The sequence below is a fragment of the Petaurus breviceps genome, unplaced genomic scaffold (assembly GCF_028583685.1).
Source record: "Petaurus breviceps papuanus isolate PSGF00001 unplaced genomic scaffold, PetGlider_PUasm1.0 184, whole genome shotgun sequence".
NCBI classification, from domain to species: Eukaryota; Metazoa; Chordata; class Mammalia; order Diprotodontia; family Petauridae; genus Petaurus; species Petaurus breviceps.
In genome coordinates this window covers 332,996-357,420 of record NW_027185793.1, presented here as the reverse complement: position 1 = coordinate 357,420, position 24,425 = coordinate 332,996, and the positions used below count along the sequence as shown (strand labels likewise).

Sequence of the window (24,425 nt, the reverse complement as noted above, 5' to 3'; positions counted from 1 at the left end):
CTCAAGGAGGTTACATTCTATCAGGGCAGATAAGATGTTCATGAATTAAAATATATGCACAATAAATACAAAGTAAATTTGGCATGGGAGTAAGTCACTAGCTGTGGGTGGGAATCAGGAAAGAGTATATGGAAAGTAGCACTTGAGCAAAGTTTTGAAAGGAACAAAATAGCCTTAGAGGTGGCAGTGAGAAGAGAATAGGCACACAGGACATAGTAAAAGGATATGGAAAGATATGTAATGTGTGAGCAATAAAGAAGGCAACTAATGTTTAATAAGGCTGAAAAGTTAGATGAGGGCCACATTATGAAGAGCTTCAAATGCCAAAAAAACAGAGTAGTTCATATTTTATCCCAAAAACAATAGATCAGAGTACCTTTCTGTGTGTCGTAGGCAGTCTGGTGAAAACTGTTAAACCCCCTTCCAGGATGTTTTCTTTATTTTTTGCAGGAGGAAGGCAGGGCAATTGTGATTAAGTGACTTGCCCAAGGTCACACGCCTAGTTTTGTGTTAAGTGTCTGATGTCGGATTTGAACTCAGGTCCTCCTGACTCCAGGGCTGGTGCTCCATTCACTGTACCACCTAGCCACCCCCAGGATCTTTTTAACATATCCTAAATCTTCTTACATATCCTATGTATAAAATACATAGGATTACAAAGGAAACCAATTATAGTGAAATTGTTATTTTAAAAATTACATATATATTATATATATGTATATATAAGTATATATATATATATATATATAATTTAAGGTCACAGAACTGAAGTTAACTAGAGTTGATTGAATAAGGAAGTGCATGTCAGTACCTGTGCTTTAGAAAAATCACTTTAGCAAAAGGATGAAGGATAGATTTAGAGAAGAGAGAGACCAATTAAGACCAATTTGGAGGCCATTGTAATAGCCATATCTGCAATGCAAGTGAGAGACGATGAGGACCTGAACCAGGTTGGTATCCAGGTTAATTAAAGACAAGTCTTCAGCTGCAAGAAATAGGTAGAAATAAGTTTTGGTAACTAATATGTGGGGTGAAAGAGTATGAGGAATGTGAGATATAACTCTGAGGTTGGGAACTTGGGAGCCTGGAGGGATGGTGGCACCCGCAACAGAAATAAACAAATTCAGAAGAGAGATGGTTTTGTTCAAAAAGATAAACAAGTTCAATTTTGGACATGCTGAGTTTGAAATATTCACTTGACAATTGGAGATCCATAGCTAAAGCATAAGGGAGACAAGAAATGGATAAATAAATTTGGAAGCTATCAGCTCCCATGGGAACTAATGAGTTCACTGAGTGAGTGAGAGAGATTAGAAGTAGACTCAGAACTTAATCTTAGACCCACAGTTAGGAGATGTGATATAGATGATGAAGCAGCAGAGGAGATTGAGGAAAATACAGTCAGATGGGGAAGAAGAGAAGCAAGAGAGAACAGTGTCGCAAAAGCACAGAGAGACCTAAGTGCCAGGCCAGGAAGAAAGGGTTGTGAAAACTATCAGATCTTACACAGAAATCAAGAAGAATGAGGATTTAAAGCCTTTCAAAAGCTGGCCCCAACCTATATTTCTAGCATCTTTATACATTACTCTCCTTCCTTCACACTTACTCCAGCCAAGCTGGCCTCTCCGTCAGAGGCAGCATTCCTCCTCCTGTCTTGTCATTTTTGCTGACTAGTCTCCCATGCTTGGAATATACTCTCTCTTCACCAGTTCTTCACAGATCCCTCACTTCCTTCCAGATACCCACTCAAACATCCCAACTGTTCATGCCCACCCACCCTCCCCAACTTCCTTGCTTTTATTTTGTATTTATTTTGTATGTATTTATTCCACATGCATATGTTGTCCTCCCTGACAGTATAGGCTCCATAAAAGTAGCATGAAAGTTGCTGGGGTGTCTAGGTAGCACAGTGAACAGAGCACTGGCCCTGGAATCAGGAAGACCTGAGTTCAAATGTGGCCTCAGATACTTAACACTTAAAAGCCTTGGACAAGTCACTTAACCCCAATTGCCCTGCCTTCCCCCCTCCAAAAAGAAAAAAAAAGTAGCACTTGTCTTATCTGTTGCAGCACAGTACTGACACCTAGAAGTCACTTAACACATGATTATTGATTTATCAGTTAAGAAATTATAGAACACTTTGGAGGGAGAAGCTTCGATTGAATTATGAGAGTCTGAAAGCCAGATTGCAAAGGATCAAGAAGTGAATGAGTGAGAAGAGAGAAAGTAGAGACAGCTTTTTCTGGAAATTTTGTATGCTAGTGGGGAAAGATAACAGAGTGATCAGTGGAGGAACCGGTAGACATTAATAAAGAGTTTCTTCAGGGATGGACAAGACTTGGATGTGTTTGTAAGAATCAAGAAAGGTATCAGTAAATAGGGAGATGTTAAAGTTTAAAAAGAGGTAGGGATAATGATGGGAAAAGATAGAAGGGAATGAAATCAAAGATCAAGAGAAGAATCACCTCTTCATCAGAGATTAGAGTAAATGAGAGAGTGGGGAATGGTGATGATGATGTCAGGAGGTTCCAAGATGTGGAGAAGAAGCAGGTGACCTCTCTTTAACTTTTTTAACTAAAGCAGGTTAGGTCCTCAGCTGAAAAAGAGGCAATGGGGAGGAGATGGTGTGGAGGACTTGAAAGGAAAAAGAGAAGGTTTAGAACAACTTCTGGAAAATGAATTAGAGAACAGGTAGGGAAGGGAAAAAGAGGAGAAAAAGTGTTATCTTGCTCTGTGATTTGTTGAGTCTATAATAGAATGTACAAGGTGTCTTTATGTTGCCATTCTTCTCATGATTCTATGAAAATTAGGTATGCAAATTTGGGGCCTTTTGAAAACTAAACCTGTAATCCATAGTTCAGATAGTTTTCAATAAAACGATAATGGGATTTTTGAGAGTGATTTTGTCAGTGCCTTATGACTACTTCTTCCTGGAGTGATTTTCACTTGTGGCCCTTTACCAGGCATATCCAGATGGAAGCAGCAAAGAGAAAAGAAGAGCAGCAATTGCACAGGCTTTGGCTGGAGAAGTCAGTGTTGTGCCTCCATCTCGTCTTATGGCACTGTTGGGACAGGTAAAGGACTGTGCATTATTGTTTATAAATTGTCTTTTCAAATTTTAAAGGGTCTTCCGCCAAACTAGGTTCTCTTTATATGTCAACAACTGATCCCTCAAGGCTACCAGGGAAGGTACACAGAAAATTAAATAAATCTAATTTTTCTTCCTTTTTTATTGATACTTTTTGTTTTTATATTACTTTCATTTCCAAATATATCCTTTCCCCAGAGATCCAGCATGTATGCCAAAAAATTGGAAGAGAGATAAAAGCCATTTCAGCAAAACTAACCAACACATTAACTGAATCTGAGAGTACATTATGCTATGTTCCTCCACACTTCTGTAAAAGGGAGGGAGATGCATTTTCTTTTTTATTCTTCAGGGTCAAGCTTGGTCATTATAATTACATAGCATTCAACGTCATCTTCTTCATCTTTTACTAACTTTCCTTCTTACTCTCTTCAGTATTTTTTCAGCCTCATGAGTAGCCTTGAACTTTTTGCCAAACAGTGTTCTGAGAATTATCAAAACAAGATTCCACTGTGTTAGGGTTAAGTTGCAGAACAATTAGCTTTCATATGTTTTAAATTGGATTTCTTTTTAGGCTTTGAAGTGGCAACAACACCAAGGTTTGCTTCCTCCTGGTATGACTATTGATTTGTTCAGAGGTAAAGCAGCTGTAAAAGATGTGGAAGAAGAGAAGTTTCCTACACAGTTAAGCAGACATATTAAGGTAGGATACTTAGAGCATATTTTCTTTTACTTGGCAAACTGTCATTTTTTCAATATAACTTCAGTATTTTAGGAATGTTACAGTCCTAATCCCAGATATGATAACTCAAATTTATATAGTGTTTTAAGGTTTGAAAAGTGATTTCCTCTCAGTGACACTGTAAGGTAGATCAAATATGGTTACACCCCCCCCCCCCTTTCTACAGATGAAAATAAATATTTGTTGAATTCAAAGAGGAAACTGGGGCTCCAAGAAGGTTCCATGACTTGCTCACTGTTCTGGAACAGTTTACATTCAGACCCAGGATTTGAACACTGATTTCCTTATTTTCAAGTCCAGACAATTATTATAAAAAATATGAGTAGTTTATTTAATTTTATACACAGAGCAGTGAAAATTAGAAATGTGAATTTGGCATAATTTCTAGGGATTTATTTGTTCCAACATTATGTTAATCTATTTTTTTCTAGTCTATACTTATGATTATCAGCTAACTTTTTTCTGCTTTTTAACATCCACATTATTTATGAATTATTTAAGAAAGTTTATATTCAGGGTTATTGCCATTTGCATTATGTTACAGCCTCCCTACTTTATTTTGTAATCTCTGTGTGGGTTTCAAGGTAAATTTAATAGAAATATTGCAGAGCATTTTACAATCTTTCAGATCTTTAGCAATGATAGAGCATATTCAATTGGTCTTTTGTATTACCTATTAAGTGTCTATTAAGTATGTAAGCATTTTTATAAGCATGAAGTAGCTAAAGAGAGGGATTGTAACAATAGGTAGAAAATTAACCTGCTTTATCACATACTACCTATGTATGTGATACAAGTCACATAATTCCTCAGTAATGTAGCCAACTGGAAGACTATAAGCAAGAGATGAGTTGTCCTTCTACATCACTGGAAGAAATTCCTTGTATTGATACAATCAAAACCTCCTGAGGGGTTATGTGACTTGCCTGTGGTCACATAGGTAGTATGTGGCAGAGATAAGCCTTGATCCTAAGTCCTCCTGGCTCCAAAGTTAGTTCTCTATCCACTATATCACAATAACTAGGCCTCTAAATGTCACAGTGCATAGGGGCCAGGACTTGGAGTTAGAAAGATCCAAGTTCAAATCCTGCCTAAGACTCTTACCTAGCTAAGTGATCCTGGGCAAGTCACTTAATCTCTCTCAGCCTTAGCTTCCTAATCAGATCAATATACCTCACCCCCTCCATCTCCCAAAAAAGTGGATAAAGAACATGTGAAGATTCATGAGTTGTGTTGTCTCTATTAAAATGTATTATCTCATTATCTTAATTTAGGTAATGAAAAGTGCCTATGTATAGGAGTCAGTAATACTGAAAATGTCTGTATCAATAAAAAAATTTAGGAAGTTTTCAGATGTAACTTTAAAAGGTGAAAGTGATGCCTGTAAATATTATCCTGAAGAGGGAAACTTGGTGGAATCTGATATAGTCTGTTAGAACTAGTGGGGCAGCTAGGTGGCACAGTAAATAGAGCGCTGGCCCTGGAGTCAGGAGGACCTGGGTTCGGATCTGGCCTCAATCACTTCACACACAAAAAAACTAGCCATGTGACCTTGGGCAAGTCACTTACCCCCAATTGCCCTGTCCTCCCCCCTCAAAAAAAAAAAAAGGCAAAGAGAACTAGTGGCACTTTTTGCTATTCGTTCTGTTATAAAGTAGTAGTAGTTGAACTGAAGGGTCTTGGCAAAAATACAGTCTGAGAAAAGGATTTTGCTTCTTCTAGCAAATCCTGGAATTCCAAAGAAAAGACTCCTTAGAAAGCAGACATTTTCTGTCCTCTCAGTCTTTGCTTCACAACTTTCAGTGAGACCAACCAAAGAATTCTTAGTTTATTCTGTGAGATAGTCCTGCATTGCCAGATGGTTAGGGTTTAGATGGGGGGAAAAAAAGCCTCCTTACAGTAAAATAAGTTTTCTTTGTTTAAAACAGTTTGGCCAGAAATCACATGTGGAATGTGCTCGATTTTCTCCAGACGGTCAGTATCTGGTTACTGGCTCTGTTGATGGATTCATTGAAGTGTGGAACTTTACAACTGGAAAGATTAGGAAGGTAATATAAATTTAAAGTGCTTAAATTTTCCTAGAGAAAGAATGGATGACTATAGACTTATTTTAGCTATGAAATCTGAACTCTTAAATGTGGTAGAGAAAAGGATATTCCTGAAACTGTCACAAAGAACTGAGTTGTTAAGAAAATGGAAGACTACTAGTTGCAACAACTCTATAAGTTCCTACTCTGTGCTGGGCACTGAACTAGGCTCTTGGAATACAAAGATGAAAATGAAACAGTTCCTGCCTTCAAGTAAGTTACATTCTTTTGGGAGAAAGCAGCATGTATACAAAGGAGTAATTTTTGGATGGGAGGGAACTAGTAACTTGCAGGATAGCACTTAAGTGAGCCTTGTAAAATGTGGGGGTCATGTGACCAACAAGATGGCAGAATAGGCATTTTTCTCCATTCCTCATGACCTCCCAGATCTCCCCAGAGGCACAAGAGATAAAGCAGTTTTAGCTATCTTCCGTGTTCTAAGATACCAAGAATTTAAACAAAATTAATAATTCAAAGAACTAACTGCGAGAGGTTTGTCTTTAACTCCTAATACACTCACAGAACATCCCCTCACCTACTGCCCGCCACGCTCCAGTAGCAGTGCTGAACAAGCCAACACAACAGAATTCAATTCTACCCTTCCCTCCTCCCAATACCATGGAAATTCAAAAGGCAGAAACTTGCTCAAGCCGGGTCAGCAGCATGGCAGTGCTCTGTGCTGCAAAAGAGCTCAACCAGAGAGCTAAAGGTCAAAGGGAACATGTGTAGGTGGCTCTGTGGCACAACTAAGCCGCAGAGAAAGAACCCAGCATCCATCTAGGAACAGTTCTATATCCCCAAAAATGACTTTGGGCAGCAGGTGAAGCTGATAAATCATGAATTGCTCAGTTTGGGAGGAGGCTCTGAAACCACTTTGAGGTCCAGCCCCCAGAGAAACCACCATCAAAGGGAAAGGGGTCAGAGTATGAACAATAGAGATTTATACCTGGGGTGGGGGGGTTGACTGAAATTGCCAAAAATTTCAGGAATAATAAAACTCAAACTCAAGTCAAGACCTTAAGCATAAATAAATAAACCAACAAGGAAAATTTTAATAACAGGAAGGACTCAGTACAAGCATCTATAAATAAGTTTTGCAAGACAAAGGAAAATGAATCACTACCTTGTGAGGCAGAAGATGCTGTGGGTTCCTAAGAGTGTATGAAGCCACCATAGGATGTTGCTGGATGGTTTAAAAAAGAAGAAAAGGCCCAGGTAGCACAGCAAGTAAGAGCACCAGCTCCAGTGTCAGGATTGACCTGGAGATCGGATCCCCGCCTCAGACACTTAGCACCCACCCAGAAACACCTGGCCGTGTAACCTTGAGCAAGTTACTTAACCCCAATTGCTTAGGGGCAGCCAAGTGGCTCAGCGAATAAGAGCACCGGCTCCAGTGTTGGGACAACCTGGAGATCAAATCCTGGGCTCAGACACTCAGCACCACACCCAGAAATAACTGGCCGTGTGACCTTGAGCAAGTTACTTAACCCCAATTGCTTAAAAAAATAAAAAAGAAGTAAGATGGGGCGGCTAGGTGGTGCAGTGAGTAAGAGCGCTGGCCCTGGAGTCGGGAGGACCCTGGGTCATTTCCAGCGGCAGATACTTAACACCCACACAAAATAACTGGCCATGTAATCTTGAGCAAGTTACTTAACCCCAATTGCTTTAAAAAAAAAAAAGTTGTGAAAGCAGAATTTGTAGCCTATAAAGTAGAAGGGCAAAATACAAAAACTTGAATTTACGATGCCAAGTCTCACCAAAGAAAGAAAAGAGAGAGAATAACTGATTGGGAATGTAAATACATGGAAGTGAAGGACAGTCTGGGAAGAGCAAAAAAGAACTTTAAAATATGATTTCCATACAAATAAAACCTATTGATTTTTGAATCAGGATATATAGAGAGAACTTAAATTATAGGGTTTCCAGAAGAACACAAGTAAAAAATATGAATGTCATAATGCAAGAAATAATATAAGAAAACTGCTGCCCAGAACTTCTGAATACAGAAAACAAAGTTCCAGTTAAAAGACTCCATAGAGGGGCAGCCAGATGGCTCAGCGAGTAAGAGCACCAGCCCCAGTGTTGGGATGACCTGGGGATCGAATTTGGGCTCAGATACTTAGCACCACACCCAGAAATAACTGGCTGTGTAACCTTGAGCAAGTTACTTAACCCCAATTGCTTTAAAAAAAAAAAAAGAAAAAGACTCCATAGATTACCTCCAGGAGGAAAAAACCTATGCTTCAAACTTCAAGAGACTTAATGATTAAATTTTAACTATTCCATTGACAAACAACAATTATGCAAGTGATCAGTAGAAAAAAACTCAAAATAAAAAAGAAATTCAAATAACACAAGATTCTTCTGCACCCACCCAAAGTCACCAGAGAAAATAAAATATGTTCTGAAAAGCAAAGGAGCTCAAGGTACTATCCTACTCTACAAATCTGAGTCTCACCATTAATGAAAAAAGAGACACTCAATAAAAAGAAGCATTTGAAACATTCCTAGAAAGAAAACCATACCTCAAAAAATTACTTGCTTTTCAAAAACCCTCAGACAATGGATAAACAAGAAAGGTAAACAGACAGTAGCAAGTGAAACAACAGAGGAACCATTGAGAGGCTTCTGTCTAAATGCATACAAGAAAGTAAGGGTGAAAGCAGAAGTAAAATAGAAGTGTGGGTGAAGGAAGATCTGAAATGTTACAAACTCAACCTCGAAACATCCCCCACCTACAGGTGAATTAGTAGCCTTTTTATTTTTTTAGGACTAAATTACAGGATAGGAGAATGCATGAAAGTGCTGAAGAAGAAAACGGGGGAATATATGAAGACCCTAACTAAGTCAAAAGCTAGCAATGAAGGATAAATAACTTTAGTCTTTTAAGAAAAAAAAAAAGCATACAAGAGAATGGGCAAGTTAGGAAAGGAAAGGAGTTGACAGGGTAGAAGAGAATGAGAACTAGGAAAATCCTGTTTTAGTGATAGCTAAGGTACCACTGATGAATGCTGTCATGGAAGAAAAAAGAATCTATAAAGGGAGATCAGGAATTTACAACGGATAGAGTCTGCAGGGCTTTCATCCTGCCTCAGGAGAAGGGAATCAGAGCTCCTTGGGGCAGCTGACACCGAGAAGAGTAGGAGAACAGACCTGGGAAGACATTTCAAGGCACGTGGGGAAAAGAGTAACCATGGAAAGGGCAAATGTTAATAATAAACTACATAACCAGGGACATAGGAAAATGTCTTCCATGAGGTGAAATCCTCTCATCACCTGCAAAAATGGGTATTTCTAAGTGGGAGGCATAGCAGAAAAGGGGACCATTGTGAGGAGGGTGAGGATCTATGAGACAAAAAGAGGAATCCAAAAAAGGTGGTATAGAACCTTTCGTTCCTGAGAAAAACAATGAAGGATTAAATAAGCAAAAGGTCCGTAGATTAAAAGGCTAGAATAGGTGAAGATAAATAATGAAGAAAATGAGAGAAAGAAATCATTTTCAGAAAAAGAACCAAAAAAATGAAATTTTAGAAGTTGAAGAGTGATTTTACTTGACTAGATAGAGGAGGGAAAGAAAGGATTTAAAAAGAACTAATAAGTTAAGCAGAACTTTTTTTTTTAATTTATTTACTCTTAGTTTACAGCATTCCGTTCTGCAAGTTTTTGAGGTCCAAATTTTCTCCCTCCCTTGCCGTCCTCCCCCCCCCCATGGCAGCATGCAGTCCAATATAGGTTCTACATATACCTTCACATTAAGCATTAGTCAACTTGTAAAGAAGAATTATAACCAATGGAATGAATAACAAGAAAGAAGAAACAAAACAAAATGAAAAAGAGAGAAAGTAGTTTGCTTCAATCCGCATTCAGACTCCATAATTCTTTCTCTGGATGTGGATAGCCTTTTCCATCATGAGTCCTTTGGGAGTTGTCTTTTATAACCTTGCATTGCTGAGGGGAGCCCAGTCTATCAAAGTCAGTCATCACAGATACTGTGTGTCTGTAATTATATACAGTGTTCTCCTGGAAGCAGAACTTTTTTAACACTAAAGAAAAGGATCATAAACAAGAGGTGGGACTTACAGGCAAAGGGAAGAGAGTTGGTGGGAATGGGGCTGCCTTAAAATACATTAAGCTGAAATAACTTGAGACACCACTATGTTTACATAGGAAGAAGGAAAAAATTCCAATTTGGAGAAAAAAATATTAAAGATAAATGTAGGAAAATAGAAACATAACTCATAACTTTAAATGGGAATAGACTAAACAATCCAGTAAAAATTTAAAAAGTGGCAGAATACATATGAAAACAAAACCTTACAATCTGTTACTTAACAGAAACACATTTTAAAAACAAAGACATATACAAAATTAAAATGAGGGGTAGGAAAACCAATTTACCATGCATTAAGTGAGTCTAAAAAAAGCAGGAATTTCAATCATGCTGTCAGCAAATCAAAACCAAATGTTGAAAACATAAAAAGGGATAAACAAGGAGATTTTTATTATACCAAGAGGAACCATAGACAACAACCAATAACAATACAAAACACGTTTCAAGTACCTTAAAATCCAAATTCATAAAGGAAAAATTAACTACAAGAAGACATAGTAACACAATAGTAGCTGGAGATTTCAGTGTCCCACAGTTTTGGATAAATCTTAACAGAAAGATGAGCAAAATGGAACTGAACAAATTGCTGGACAAATTAGAGCTAAAAGACTTACAGCTTATTCTAAATGAAACTACTTTTAAAAATGTGTATTTCTCTTCACACCACATGGAACTTTTTTTTTGACATGTTTTATAACACAGATATTACAAATAAATGTAAAAAGGTAGAAATAGTTGAGCCTTGAAGGAAGCTAAAGAGTCTAGAAGATAGACATGAGGAGAGAGTTCATTCTAAACATAGCAAAATAGGAGATGGAATATCACAGACAAGGAAGGGCAGCTAATCCACTTTGACTGCAACCAAACTCTGAGGAGGAAAATAATATGCTTTAAGCCTTGAAAAGTAGACGGGGGCCAGATTGTAAAGTGTTTTAAATGCTGAACAGAGGAGTTTATAGTTTATCCTAGAGGCTAGAATTTTTCATAGAGTTCATTATAGTCTTTTTAGCAAAGTTAGTGATATAGCCGGACCTATTTTTTAGGAATTTGGCAACTGTTTAGAGGATGGATTGAAAAAATAGAAGGGCAAGAGGCAAGAAAATTAGGAGCATGTTGCAGTAGTCTAGGTGAGATCTAGTCCTGTACTATACTAGTGATTATTTTGAGTGGAAAGAAAGCGACGGAATTCAAGAGATTGTGAAAATAGAGTCAAGAAGACTTGGCAACTCATTAGACTCAGATAACTCTACAATCTAGGTACAAATCTGAGTGACTGAAAGAATAGTGGCACCCTCAACAGGAGTAGGGAAGTTATAAAGAGGAGAAGGCCCTGGGGGAGGAGGGCAGGAGAGGGGTAGAAAAGCGAGAGAGGGGGCAGGATAATTGGACATCCTGAATTCAAGGTTCCTTTTAGGCTGGCTTCTTAGCACATTACACTCAACTGAAACCACGCTCTCCATTGTTATCTATGATTTCGTAACTGTCAAATCTGATGGTCTTTCTCAGTCCTTATCCTTCTCGGCCTACTCTTGGCCACTCTCTCTTCTAGGTTTTCATGACATTGCTCTACTGGTTTGCCTCCTTCTCAGTATCTTTTGCTGGCTCATCACTCATATTACACACCCCCAACTGGGTATTTCTCAAGATTCTGTCAAAGACCCTATTCTTTTCTTCCTTTCTAGAGTCTCTTTTAGTAACATCAGCTTCCATGGGTTTAACTATCATCTCTATGCAGAGAACTCCCAGAGCTATAAATCTAGCCCCATACTTTCCCCTGAACTTAAATCCTATATCCCCATTGCTTATTTGATATATCAAATTGAATAAACTCAACATGTCCAAAACCAAACTTGTTCATTTTCTACCTAAACCATTCCCTCTTCCACACTCTCCTTTTTCTCTTGAAGGCAGCACCATTCTTCTAGTCTCCCAGGTCAGAAACCTCACCTATTATCCTCAATTCCTTACTCTCCCTCATCCTACATATCTATTCAATTGTCAGATCTTGCCATTTTGATCTTCTCTTTACATTAGACCCCTCCCTTCTCTCCAGTCCATAGCTAGCACTTTAGTTCAAATCCTCATCACTTCTCATTTAGATTATTGCAAAAGACTTTCTAATTGATCTACCTGCCTCATAGCTCTCCCAGTTCCAATCTGTCCTGCACACTGCTACAAAAGTAATTTTCCTTAAACCACAGACCTGATCATGTGACCTTCCTATTCAGTAAACTTCAGTGGCTTCCTGTTGCCTCGAGGATAAAATATAAACTCCTCTCTTAGGTTTTAAAGTCCTGCATAGTCTAGCTTCCAGCCTTTCTTTCCAGCTTTATTAGATGTTACTCAACTCCCATACTCTACATTCTAGCCAAACTGGTCCTCTTTCTGTTCCTTTCACACTGTCTCCAGTCTTTGTGTCTTTAAACTGGGCGTTTCACGTGTCTTAAATGTACTTAAGTAAAAGTAAGTAAAAGGCCAAGTGGGAAAACTCTGTTGAACCTAAGTGAGAGAAGAATGAAGTCTGGCCCCTGACTCCAGTGTGACAGTAGCTGCAACAGCAGCTGCTTCCAGAGCTCCAGGCCCACAGATAGTGGGGGGACCAAATGGCTGACCAGAGGACAATTGCAGGAATCTCTTTGCTGGCACTGAGTCAGGATTCTCTTGCCTTGCCCTGCTTGGATCTGGGTTGCAGTGTTGGGTGGAAGTCCTGGAGTAAGGAGGAGTGCTGGCATGGCAGAGTTTGTCACAGCTGTGGAGAGGGATTCCTCACAATTCTAAGGCAGGTGCCAAGAAGTAACTCTGACAACAGCTATGTAAAACCCCAGAAATGTGGACACCTCACTCTCCACTCTGGAAGCAGAGTTCTATTGTGGCAAAGAGCTCAAAAGTCAAGTAATTGACGGGGGGAAATGAGCAAATAGAGGAAAAGAAATCAGACTATAGAATCTTTCTTTGGTGACAAAGAAGATCAAAACATACAACCAGAAGAAGATAACAAAGTCAAAACTCCTACATCAAAAGCCTTGAAAAAAAAATATGAATTGGCCACAGGCCATGGAGGAGCTCAAAAAGGATTTTGAAAATCAAGAGTAGAGGAAAAATTGGGAAGAGAAATAAGAGTGATGCAAGAAAATCTTGAAAAACAAGTCAAAGCTTGCTAAAGGAGACCCAAAAAAATACTGAAGAAAATAACACCTTAAAAAATAGACTAACTCAAATGACAAAAGAGGTCCAAAAAGCCAGTGAGGAGAAGAATGCCTTAAAAAGAAGAATTAACCAAATGAAAAAGGAAGTCCAAAAGCTCACTGAAAAACATAATTATTTCAGAATTAAAATGGAGCAAATGAAAGCTAATAACTTTATGAGAATCACTATATTATAAAACAGATCCAAAAGAATGAAAAAATAGAAGACAATGTAAAATATCTCATTGGAAAAACAACTAACCTAGAAAATAGAACCAGGAGGAAAGATAATTTTAAAATTATTGGACTATCTGAAAGCCATTATCAAAAAAAGAGCCTAGACGTCATCTTTCAAGAAATTACCAAGGAAGACTGCCCAGATATTCTAGAACCAGAGGGCAAAATAGAAATTAAAAGATTCTACCAATTACCTCTTGAAAAAGATCCTAAAAAGAAAACTCCTAGGAATATTACAGCCAAATTCCAGAGTTCCCAGGTTAAAGAGAAAATGTTACAAGCAGTCAGGAAGAAACAATTTGAGTATTGTAGAAACACAATTAGAGTAATATAAGATCTGTCAGCTTCTACATTAAGGGATTGAAGGGCTTGGAATATGATATTCCAGAGGTCAGGAGCTAGGATTAAAACCAAGGATCACCTACTCAGTCAAACTGAGTATAATACTCCAGGTAAAAATATGTTCATTCAATGAAATAGAGGACTTTCAAGCATTCTTGATGAAAAGACTAGAACTGAACAGAAAATTTGGCCTTCAAATACAAAAATCAAGAAAAGCATGCAAAGGTAAACAGGAAAGAGATATAAGGAACTTATTAAAGTTGAACTGTTTGCATTCCTACACGGAAAGATAATATTTGTAACTCATGAAACTTTTCTCAGTATTAGGATAGTTGAAGAGAGAGAGTGTGTGTGTAGATCCATAGACAGGGCACAGGATCAGTTGAATAGGAAGGGATGATATCTAAAAAATAAAAGGTGTGAGAGGAATATATTGGGAGAAGGAGAAAGGGAGAGATAGAATAGGGTAAATTATCTCACATAAAAGACGCAAGAGAAAGCTGTTAGAATGGAGGGGAAGAGCAAGGAGGTGAAAAGGAATGGGTCAACCTTACTCTCATTGGATTTGACTTAAGGAGCGAATAACATATACACTCAATTGGGTATCTTACCCAACAGGAAAGTAGGGGGGAAAAGATTGGAGGGGATGATAGAAGGGAGGGCAGATGGGGGGAAGGGGCAGTCAGAAGCAAACACTTTTGAAAAAGGACAGGGTCAAAGGAGAAAATAGAATAAATGGGGGGCTGAGTAGGATGGAGGGAAATATAGTTGTCTTTCACAATATAACTACTATGGAAATGTTTTGCATAACTAGACATATATAATCTATGTTCAATTGCTTGTCTTCTCAGTGGGGGTAGGTGAGGAGGGAAAAGGGGAGAGAATCTGGAACTCAGTTTTAAAAACAAATGTTAAAAAATTGTTTTTATATAGAATTGGGAAATAAGATATACAGGCAATGTGGTATAGAAATCCAGCGTGTCCTACAAGAAAGTAAGGGGGGAGAGGGATAAAAGAGAGGGCAGACTGGGGGAAGGGGTAATCAGTATGCTTGCCATCCTGGAATGGGGGTAGGGTAGAGAAGGGGAGAAAATTTGGAACTCAAAATCTTGTGGAAATGAATGTTGAAAACTATAAATGAATGAATAAATAAATAAATCCCCCCCCCCCCCCCAAAAAAAGAAACTATGTTCTCTGTTCCTGAGACACAAGTAGGAGAAATTGACTTGTCTAGACCATGACACACATCACTAATCACACAACCTTGGCAGTATTTGTTTGAATCTTTAACTATTTGAATAAGTCAGAATCATCTGTGTGCATGGTACAGAATTTAGTGATGTGGAGTTTTTCAGAATGTGAAAAAATCAATTGCTCCTGATTTTAAGGAATTTACAGTCTGAAATTAATGGTCTTTTCTAAACAGTTTGATTACAACTGCCTTCATTTTGAGGTGTTAATAACAGTTGAATATCATTTTCTTTAGGATCTCAAGTACCAGGCACAAGACAATTTTATGATGATGGATGATGCTGTACTATGTATGTGTTTCAGCAGAGATACAGAAATGTTAGCAACTGGGGCCCAAGATGGGAAAATAAAGGTATGAATTAATTGTATGAACTCCTTCTCACAGAAATCATCCAAGTTCCATTGCAACAAGATTAGGAAACTGTGGGACTGTATATTTATCATTTCAAGGGAAAAGCCTTCAGCTGATACTTTATTGCTTGTATTTTTTAACTGTTAGACTACTGGGGACCAGGTTGAATTCAAAAGGAGCCCTCTTCCCCCAACAAATTAACTTGGGCTCTAAATTTTATTTAATAGTGTTGAATTAAAAGGATTCGTGTATTGCTATATTTTATGTAGTTCAGCTGAACAAATAATTTTTATGCTATTTTCACAGAATTTAGTTTTTTCACATTTTTAATAACAGATACACAAACAGGAATTGTTTCTTCGTTGGTTGTGTATGATAAAAGGAATGCTCTCACAAACTTAAGCTGTTTTTTAATTTCTCTAGGTGTGGAAGATACAGAGTGGACAGTGTTTACGGAGATTTGAAAGGGCACACAGTAAAGGTGTCACCTGCCTCAGCTTCTCTAAGGATAGCAGTCAGATCCTTAGTGCATCCTTTGATCAGACAATCAGGTACATTTGGGTGAAAAAAATACCATCTTTGATATAAGAAGAAACATGTTGTAGTAGATAAAGCACTTCACCAGAATGGATGAAAACTTCCTCAGATACTTAAATAGCTATAAAGTCATAACAGATCACTTAACTTCTTAGTTTCCTTTTTTTGTAAATTAAAGGTAGTCTTACCATCTACCTCTCAAGGTCGTGAATACAAATGTATAAGCTATGTCAAATTGCTTGCCTTCTCAGTGGGGGTAGGGAGAAAAGGGAGAGAATTTAAAACTCAAAAAAGATTTTTCTTTTAAAGTATTTTGCGGGGTGGCTAGGTGGCACAGTGAGTAAGAGCACCAGCCCCTGAGTCAGGAGGACCCGGGATCAGTTCCAGCCTCAGATACTTAACACCCACACAAAATAACTGGCCATGTAACCTTGGACAAGTTACTTAACCCCAATTGCTTTAAAAAATAAAAAGTAAAAAGTATTTTGAAAGGACAGCTGGGTGGCGCAGTGAATAGAGCACCAGCCCTGGAGTCAGGAGGACCTGACTTCAAATCCGGCCTCAGACACTTAACAGAACAAACTAGACATGTGACCTTGGGAAAGTCACTTAACCCCAGTTGCCCTCCAAAAAGCAAAAAAATAAAAAAAAGTATTTTGCAAACTTTAAATTGACATAAATATGAGTTGTTATATATAAATATGAGTAGTACAAGGATGAGACTCGGGCAGTTGTGTCCCTTATGTCTCCAAGGAGATCATGCTTAGAATATTACAATCAGGTTGGGTCTTTACCAGGAAAATAAGATCACACAATTCTAACAAACAGGTTTGCAGATAATCATCAAAGATAGGGTAGGATACAACCGGTTTACTTTTGGTTAATTAAGTGCATAGTTCCCAAGTATTTAAGTATCTTTCAAAGTAGCTGCATCATCCCCAGTATTATAGCTTAAAGCAAGGTAATTTCTTTTTCTTTTTCTTTTTCTTTTTTTTGCTTTTGTGGGGGGTTGCAATTTGGGGTTAAGTGACTTACCCAAGGTCACAAGGCTAGTTTTTGTGTTAAGTGGCTGATACCGGATTTGAACTCAGGTCCTCCTGACTCCAGGGCCAGTGCTCTATTCACTGTGCCACCTAGCCTCCCCAAAAGCAAGGTAATATCAAAAGTATTTTTTCTTTGTAAGTGATTTCATCACTATTGAACTCTGGATTTAGAATGTCTTTTTTTAAGAAAGCTATTTATGTTTCCTAATTTTGAATGATTTTTCCTTCTTGATATTGCATGCATTATAATTCCATGTCAAGGAAGTATAGTACAGCTATCTGGTGGTATAGTAGCTGGATGGAAATTCAAATCTGCCTATGACACTTAACATCTGTGTGATGATATACAAGTCAGCCTCATTGAGCCTCAGTTTCTTCATCTGTAAAATGGGTATAATGCCAGAAATGCCTACCTTCTAAGGTTGCGGGGATCAAGTGAGATAATATATGTATAGCATGTTATAAAATTTAAAGCATTATAGAAATGTCAGCCATTATTGTTGTTATATTGATTTTGTTTTAAAATTTATTCCATGACAGAATTCATGGCTTAAAATCTGGGAAAACCTTGAAGGAATTTCGTGGTCACTCTTCATTTGTTAATGAAGCTACTTTTACTCAAGATGGACATTATATAATCAGTGCATCATCTGATGGCACTGTGAAGGTTAAGTAATTCACCATTGAAATAGTTTATTTTGGGGTATCTGTTTCATCTTCAGTCTTTGAACCCTTATCAGTGATGAGAGCTACTTGTCACACCTAAATCCATTTCAGTTCAACATATACTTTTTCATTCTTTTTCCTTCCTTTTTTTAATTAACAGAAATCTGTTTTCTCTTCATCCCATCCCTCCATTGAAAAGGAAAGAAAAACAAAACCATTTTAATAAATATTCATAGTCAAGAAAAGCACATTCTTCTATTGGCAATGTCCAAAAAGTGTCTTAGTCTGTATCCCAAGTCTATCATTTCTCTCACAGGAGGTAGGTAGCATTGTTTTATGATTGGTTAAGAGTTAAGTCTTGGGGCAGCTGGTGGCACAGTGAATAGAGCACCGGCCCTGGAGTCAGGAGGACCTGAGTTCAAATCTGGCCTCAGACACTTAACACTTACTAGCCGTGTGACCTTGGGCAAGTCACTTAACCCCAATTGCCCTGCCCTCTCCCCTCCAAAAAAAAGTTGTCTTTCAGAGTTGTTCATTTTTACAATTTTGTTATTATATAAATTCCAGTAAGCGTTTATTAAGCACTTGTGATATACCAGGCAGTGTGCCAAGCACTGAGGATACAAAGACAAGACTGAAAGGACTCTTGCCCTCAGGGAGCTTAAATTCTATTGGAGTGAAGTAGTATGAACATAGAAAATTAAGTACAAAAAAGCAAAGTTATGTTTAGAAAGTCCTGTTGTAACCATGGTTGTATTTAAATTTTTACAACTCTGGTATTTGATGGACAATTAACTCCCTTCTTCCTTTAGTGGTAGGTTGGGCCTAGAAACTGCCATCATCCTTTCAGACATTATTATGAATGAAAAGTAAATAGTCCTCCTTTATGCCAGGGGCTGTCTCATTTTTTGCTTTTGTTTTCCCTTCATATTGCTCAGTGCTTGGCATATAGTAGGAAATTAAGAAACACTTGTTGAATTGAAAAGGTAGTTCAGAAGTACTCACAACTCTCTCATAAGGCTTAATTGAAGAAAAAACTAAGGGTGCTTAACCTGGACTAAAGAAGACTTATAGGACATATAATCATTGTCTTTGAATTTGAATATTTGAAGGGTTATGATGTAGAAGAGGGATTAAGTTTTATTCTATTTAGCCTCAGAGGGAAGAATTAGGAGCTGTGGTTAGAAGCTATAAGAAGAAAGATTTCAGCTGAGAACTTCATAAAAATTAGAGCCATCCAAAATTGGAATGGGCATGCCAGTCCATATCATGTTAGGTAATTGGGTTATCTGTTAAGGAAGATATTTAAGCACAGGTTCAATGTCCTCTTGTCAGGGGTGTTGTAGAGAAGCTTCAGGATTCAGATGGTGTTAGATCTTTCAGTTCAACAAATATATGCTATATGTGGGGCAGTGTGCTAACAACTATGGAGAATATTCAAGAAATACATGGTACATAGGCCATGCCTTTCAAGAACGTGCAGTCAGATTGGGAAATGAAATAAACATACTCCACAAAGCAATATAAAAAAAAGGACTAAAAAATAGTTTAAGAACAATAATGAAGTTCCATTTTTTTTTAGAGCATAAGCAGTTAAATACAGCATGATCAGTAGCTGTTTGCTATATTCATTCTTTCATATGCAGACCCAGATATCCCTAAAGAAGTTGTAATATGTAAAATATTTCATTTCTTATATCATTGCACAAAGTATTTCTGATGGCTAACCAGTGCCCTTTTTTTTTTTTTTTTAAAGCAATTGGGGTTAAGTAACATGCTCAAGATTACACGGCCAGTTATTTCTGGGTGTGGTGCTAAGTATCTGAGGCCGGATTTGATCCCCAGGTCTTCCCACCACTGGAGGCGGTGCTCTTACTCGCTGAGCCACCTGGCCACCCCTAAGCAATTGGGGTTAAGTAACTTGCTCAAGGTTACACGGCCAGGTGTTTCTGGGTGGGTGCTAAGTGTCTGAGCCCAGGATTCTATCCCCAGATTATCCCAACACTGGAGCCGGTGCTCTTACTTGCTGTACTACCTGGCCGCTCCCAACCAGTGCCCTTTTGCAGGAAAAATCAGACTCCAAGACTCTTAGGTACATGTATTTGTTATGTGGTAATAGGTAGTCACAGGAACACTGTTCATTGATTTGAGCTAGATGGCTAAAGCTGTTACTTAGGAGAGATATTGGTACTAGCATCTGTTTCTGTACAATACTCAACATTGTTTTGTGCACCATTTCATAGTGTCCCGAAATGTGCTAAATGATTTCTTAAGGTGTAACCTGTCAGCCAAAACCACCTTATCTTCAGCCTACCAAATGCCAGCATGAAACAGTGATTATCATATATATTCATTTTTTTTTCTTTGCAAAGGAAAGGGGGATGAGGACTTGAGAAAGGAGAGATGTTTGGAAAAGGTACTATGGGAAATAATGACTTTTAAAAATTGATAAGTGGCAGGGAAAAGGCTTTCTGCACAACCACAAAGTTCCAATTCAAGTTATGAAGTGTAAATCTATAAGAGACAAAATCAGTGATTTTTCTTGCCTAGCACTAAGCATTCTAGATGCAGATGGTAGTGGCCACCAATGCTTCAAATTATCAGAGAACAGAAACTGGTCAGTGGTCAAGAAATTAGACAGTTTGCTTGTGGAGTACATAATTGAAATGACTGTTTTGGGTCTCTAGATGGGGTAAATGAGCAAGGGAAACCAAAGCAGATATAAGGGACCTCAAGAATAAGGAAAAGTTCCAAGACCAAGGGTTACAGTGGGGATGGAGCCAGATTCAAAAGGATTGAGGGAGTTTTTAAAAGGTCAAAAGGAAAGGAAATTGTGATTAGAAAGATAATTTTGACCTTTGAGATCTCAAATATAGCTGTCTCAGGTGATAGTAAAATCTAGACCATAAGCATGTCTGTGGGTGACAGAGGTGGGAATCCCTGAAGTTGCCATGACTATTAAAGTCAACGATCCTGATCTGAAAGTAGTAACAGGGAAACGTGGTCATTCTTCTACCTCATCCTGAGAGCTCGGTAGAGTGATTGTAGCAGCAGCTTCCATTGGAAAGGGTTGCAATGAGAAAATGAGCAATATAGGGAAGTCTGTTTTGAGCAGGAGTTTGAAAAGGTAGAGTTAGAAGGGGTTTGAGCTTGGGGAAAAGCAGGAGGAAGATGAGCATCTCAGAGGGAGCAATAGGAAAAGGTGTCATTCACCTGCAGTGAAAGAGGAAGCTTGTCCATTTAGGAACATTATTGTCCCATTTTATTCTGCTTTCAGACTACTTTGTTTAGCTTTAAGTACCAAATTTTAGAAAGAACACTGATAAGTTAGAAAAAATCCAGAGGACAACTAGGATGGTAAGGACACCCATGCTTTTTCCTCAGGAAGATTGATTGAAAGAACTAAGGATATTTGGCCTGAAGAAGAGAAGATTTAGGGGAAACATGATAGTTGTCTTCAAGTGTTTGGAGTGTCAGAAATTGAAGGAAAAACTAGATTTCTTCTGCAAGAAAAAACTTAGGAATGAATAGATTTTTGTCCTGTGGAATGAGCTGCCCTCTGACAGACTTAATTTTCCCCCAGAGTTATTTAAGCAGGGTATAGATGATCATGTATTTGATTGTGTCATAAAGGAAATTCCTTTTCAGTTTTGTGTTGCTCTCGATGGCTTCTGTGGTCCCTTCCATCTGTTAAGACCCTAATTCCTGACGTGGACCTAATTCCTAACTACTGTTCAGGATAATTGAAATTTAGGAATGGGGGAGGGGAGTGGAGAGAGAGAAGTGAAATGTTACTGTGGTGGTAATGTCCCAGGACACTCCCAGAACTAACCTGTTAAGTAAATGCAGCTCCTGATGTGTGACTGAACATTACAGGGGCTCACTTTTAAGTCATCAGCGCTGACTAGAGCCAGAGTTCTCAACTCTGCTGGTCACTCTGGTAAACTGAGATCACAGCACAGGCTTGGTCCTCAGTGACACAGCAAGGTTCCCTTTCTTCCCAGAGCCTTTGACCTAGGATTTTCAAAAAGAGATGTATAAGGATAGGCCTCCTGTGGCCAGTTACAGAATTCTAACTATTAGAGCTCAGTTTAAGTATTTGGCCATGACTGAATGGCAAGAAGTACTTGATTTGGAATTAAAGGACCTACTTTTAATTCACAGCTCTTATCTGTCAGGCTAATTTTTGTTACCTTTGGCAAATCACCTCACCATTCAGCATTTCAGTTTCCCAGTCTGTAAAATAAAGGACTTGGAGTGTGTGTGTGTGTGTGTGTGTGTGTGTGTGTGTGTGTGTGTGTGTGTGTGTGTGTGTGTGTGTGTATTATTTTACATATATATATATTAAAAAGTTCTAATCTCCCAACTCTCTGGGCCTCTATAAATTCTGCATATTCTGTTACAGATTCATCTCTTGTTTGATCCATAACACAGCATTGAAGGAGGTGAAAAGAATTAAGACAGAGAGATCTGCCCTTTAATGTTTTTTTGATAGAATTCATACCAGAGTGATTTTTAGCTGAACTGTCATCATTTCTGCTTCAGTGACTGAAAACTGAGGAAAATATTGTCTCCTCCTACCCCTCTCTGGTTGTCACTTGTAACCACTAAACAAGAAGCAGAAGGCAGAAATAGTAATGATAATAATGAACAAATACTTATTGAGCAATTGCCAATATATAAGGCATAGAATATATCAAAGTAGCATAAAAAGCTTTTAGTTTGTGTTGCCTTAGTTGTCCTTTTAAAAAAAAAAAACTTTTTAACCCTACAGTAGAAGAAATGGCTGTTTTAAATTACTTGCCTGTGTTTCTTGTTTTTATAGATTTGGAATGTGAAGACCACAGAGTGTTCAAATACTTTCAAATCTCTTGGCAGCACTGCAGGGACAGACATCACAGTCAACAGCGTTGTCCTTCTTCCTAAAAATCCTGAGCACTTTGTTGTGTGTAACAGATCAAATACAGTGGTCATCATGAACATGCAAGGCCAGGTAAGTGATCAGAAAGTATACTGGCTCCTTTAGGTACATACATAGGAGTGAATTTTATGACCATCATTTCACCCAAGTTTAGGCTAAAAAACTTCTATCGTTTTATCCTTTCTTTTATAACGTTTTCCCATTATGTGTATAAATTAGGTTTGCTTTATATAAAATCATTTAAATTCCTTAGATTTATGAAACATTTCTTTAAAAGTTCCCCCGTAGGGGGCAGCTAGGTGGCACCAGCCCTGGAGTCAAGGGGACCAGAATTCAAATTTGGCCTGACACTTAACACAAAAACTAGCCGTGTGACCTTGGGCAAGTCATTTAAACCCCAACTGCCCTACCTTCCCCCCTCTAAAAAAAAAAAAGCAAAATAAAAAGTTCCCCCATAACCTTTATGTTTCTCTGTCATACTGTGCTGTCTGCCTTCCTTTATTGTTATATAGTCTACCAAATTTCTTTGCACGTAGTAAATTATTAATTTAATCTGAATACTAGAATATGAAACTTATTAAACATTCACAAAGTAGCTCCCCTAACCTGATTTGCTTTCTCCACTCTTTAGTGTTAGTTTGGTAGTTTCTGTTCAATTTTGGTATTGATAGAAAAGTTACAGTGTGAAAATTTGGAGAGAAATTTCCCACTGAGTAAAGCTCTTGACCTAAAATAACATTAGCTAGCAAGGCAGTGTTAACACATTTCTTTCAGTTCATTGTTCCTGTGGTGATTGATCCTTGTAGTTCCCTAGATAGAAATTTCCTTTACCATTTTGATTAGCATCTTCTCTACAAACTTACAGTCTTAGAGAGTTGCCTGTGGAACAAAAAATTAAGTAACTTGATGAGTGTCCTGACTTCCTGTTTTAAGAGACCAACTCTCTAGCCACTACATCAGGCTATCTCTCCCCTAATATTAAAGAATAAAATTTTTAAATGAACATCTCCCTTATTAATAAAATGTTTAAATTAAAATTTTTAAGTAAAATTAGACTTCGTACAGTGGTTTATTGATTTAGAAAGGCTTTAGTAAATATAATATATGGTGATTTACCAAAGTAACAGGGCTTAGTAGACTAAATCATAGGATTTACTCACAAACCATGAATTTTAAACTTGGATCTACCATTGAGTTTTGTTTATTCTAAGTTCTCTATGTCTGTGCCTTTGAATTATATTCTTTAAAGTAGGTTGGGCTAATTTAGCCTACCAATTTAGAGAGGTGAAGGATTTTTCATCTCATTACAAATTAAAGTACTACATAAATGCAAAATAACATGTGTATGTCACAGACTTGTTAATCCAGAGACAGTTTTGTTTGTTGGAGTGCTGCTGGGTATGTTCATTTTGACTGCACTTGACCTGGCAAGAATCTACAGTAGGCACTTAATACAGACATTTTCCACTGATTGTAGATTGTCAGGAGCTTCAGCTCTGGTAAGAGAGAAGGTGGTGACTTCGTCTGCTGTGCCCTCTCACCACGTGGTGAATGGATCTACTGTGTAGGTGAAGATTTTGTGCTGTACTGTTTCAGCACAGTAACTGGCAAACTGGAACGAACTTTAACAGTGAGTATTACAGCTTCTTTCGCCACCTCAAGAAGTTATAGCGACAGTCTTGTCCATCTGTAGCCCTGAAATTCTTAAGTTTTTCCTTAAGTAGACTGCTTTCATTACAATAATGAATCAGAGTTTTATATATATATATATATATGTCAATGTTTAATAGCTGGATAACAGAACCAGACAGAATAACCTCAAAATTACCTCTCTAAATATATTTTTATCACATATATACAGCC

General features: G+C 37.9%; 1 protein-coding gene across 1 annotated transcript in view; it reads left to right on the top strand.

Annotated features, from left to right (window-relative positions):
• Positions 1-24,425, top strand: part of SMU1 (SMU1 DNA replication regulator and spliceosomal factor) — a 39,285-nt gene that overhangs the window by 10,339 nt on the left and 4,521 nt on the right. Inside the window, exons 4-11 of the mRNA XM_069088073.1 lie at positions 2,964-3,074; positions 3,663-3,791; positions 5,759-5,878; positions 15,279-15,395; positions 15,819-15,946; positions 17,516-17,642; positions 22,467-22,634; positions 24,040-24,192. Coding sequence (XP_068944174.1) covers positions 2,964-3,074; positions 3,663-3,791; positions 5,759-5,878; positions 15,279-15,395; positions 15,819-15,946; positions 17,516-17,642; positions 22,467-22,634; positions 24,040-24,192 — 1,053 coding nt within the window. The remainder of the gene's footprint in view (positions 1-2,963; positions 3,075-3,662; positions 3,792-5,758; positions 5,879-15,278; positions 15,396-15,818; positions 15,947-17,515; positions 17,643-22,466; positions 22,635-24,039; positions 24,193-24,425) is intronic.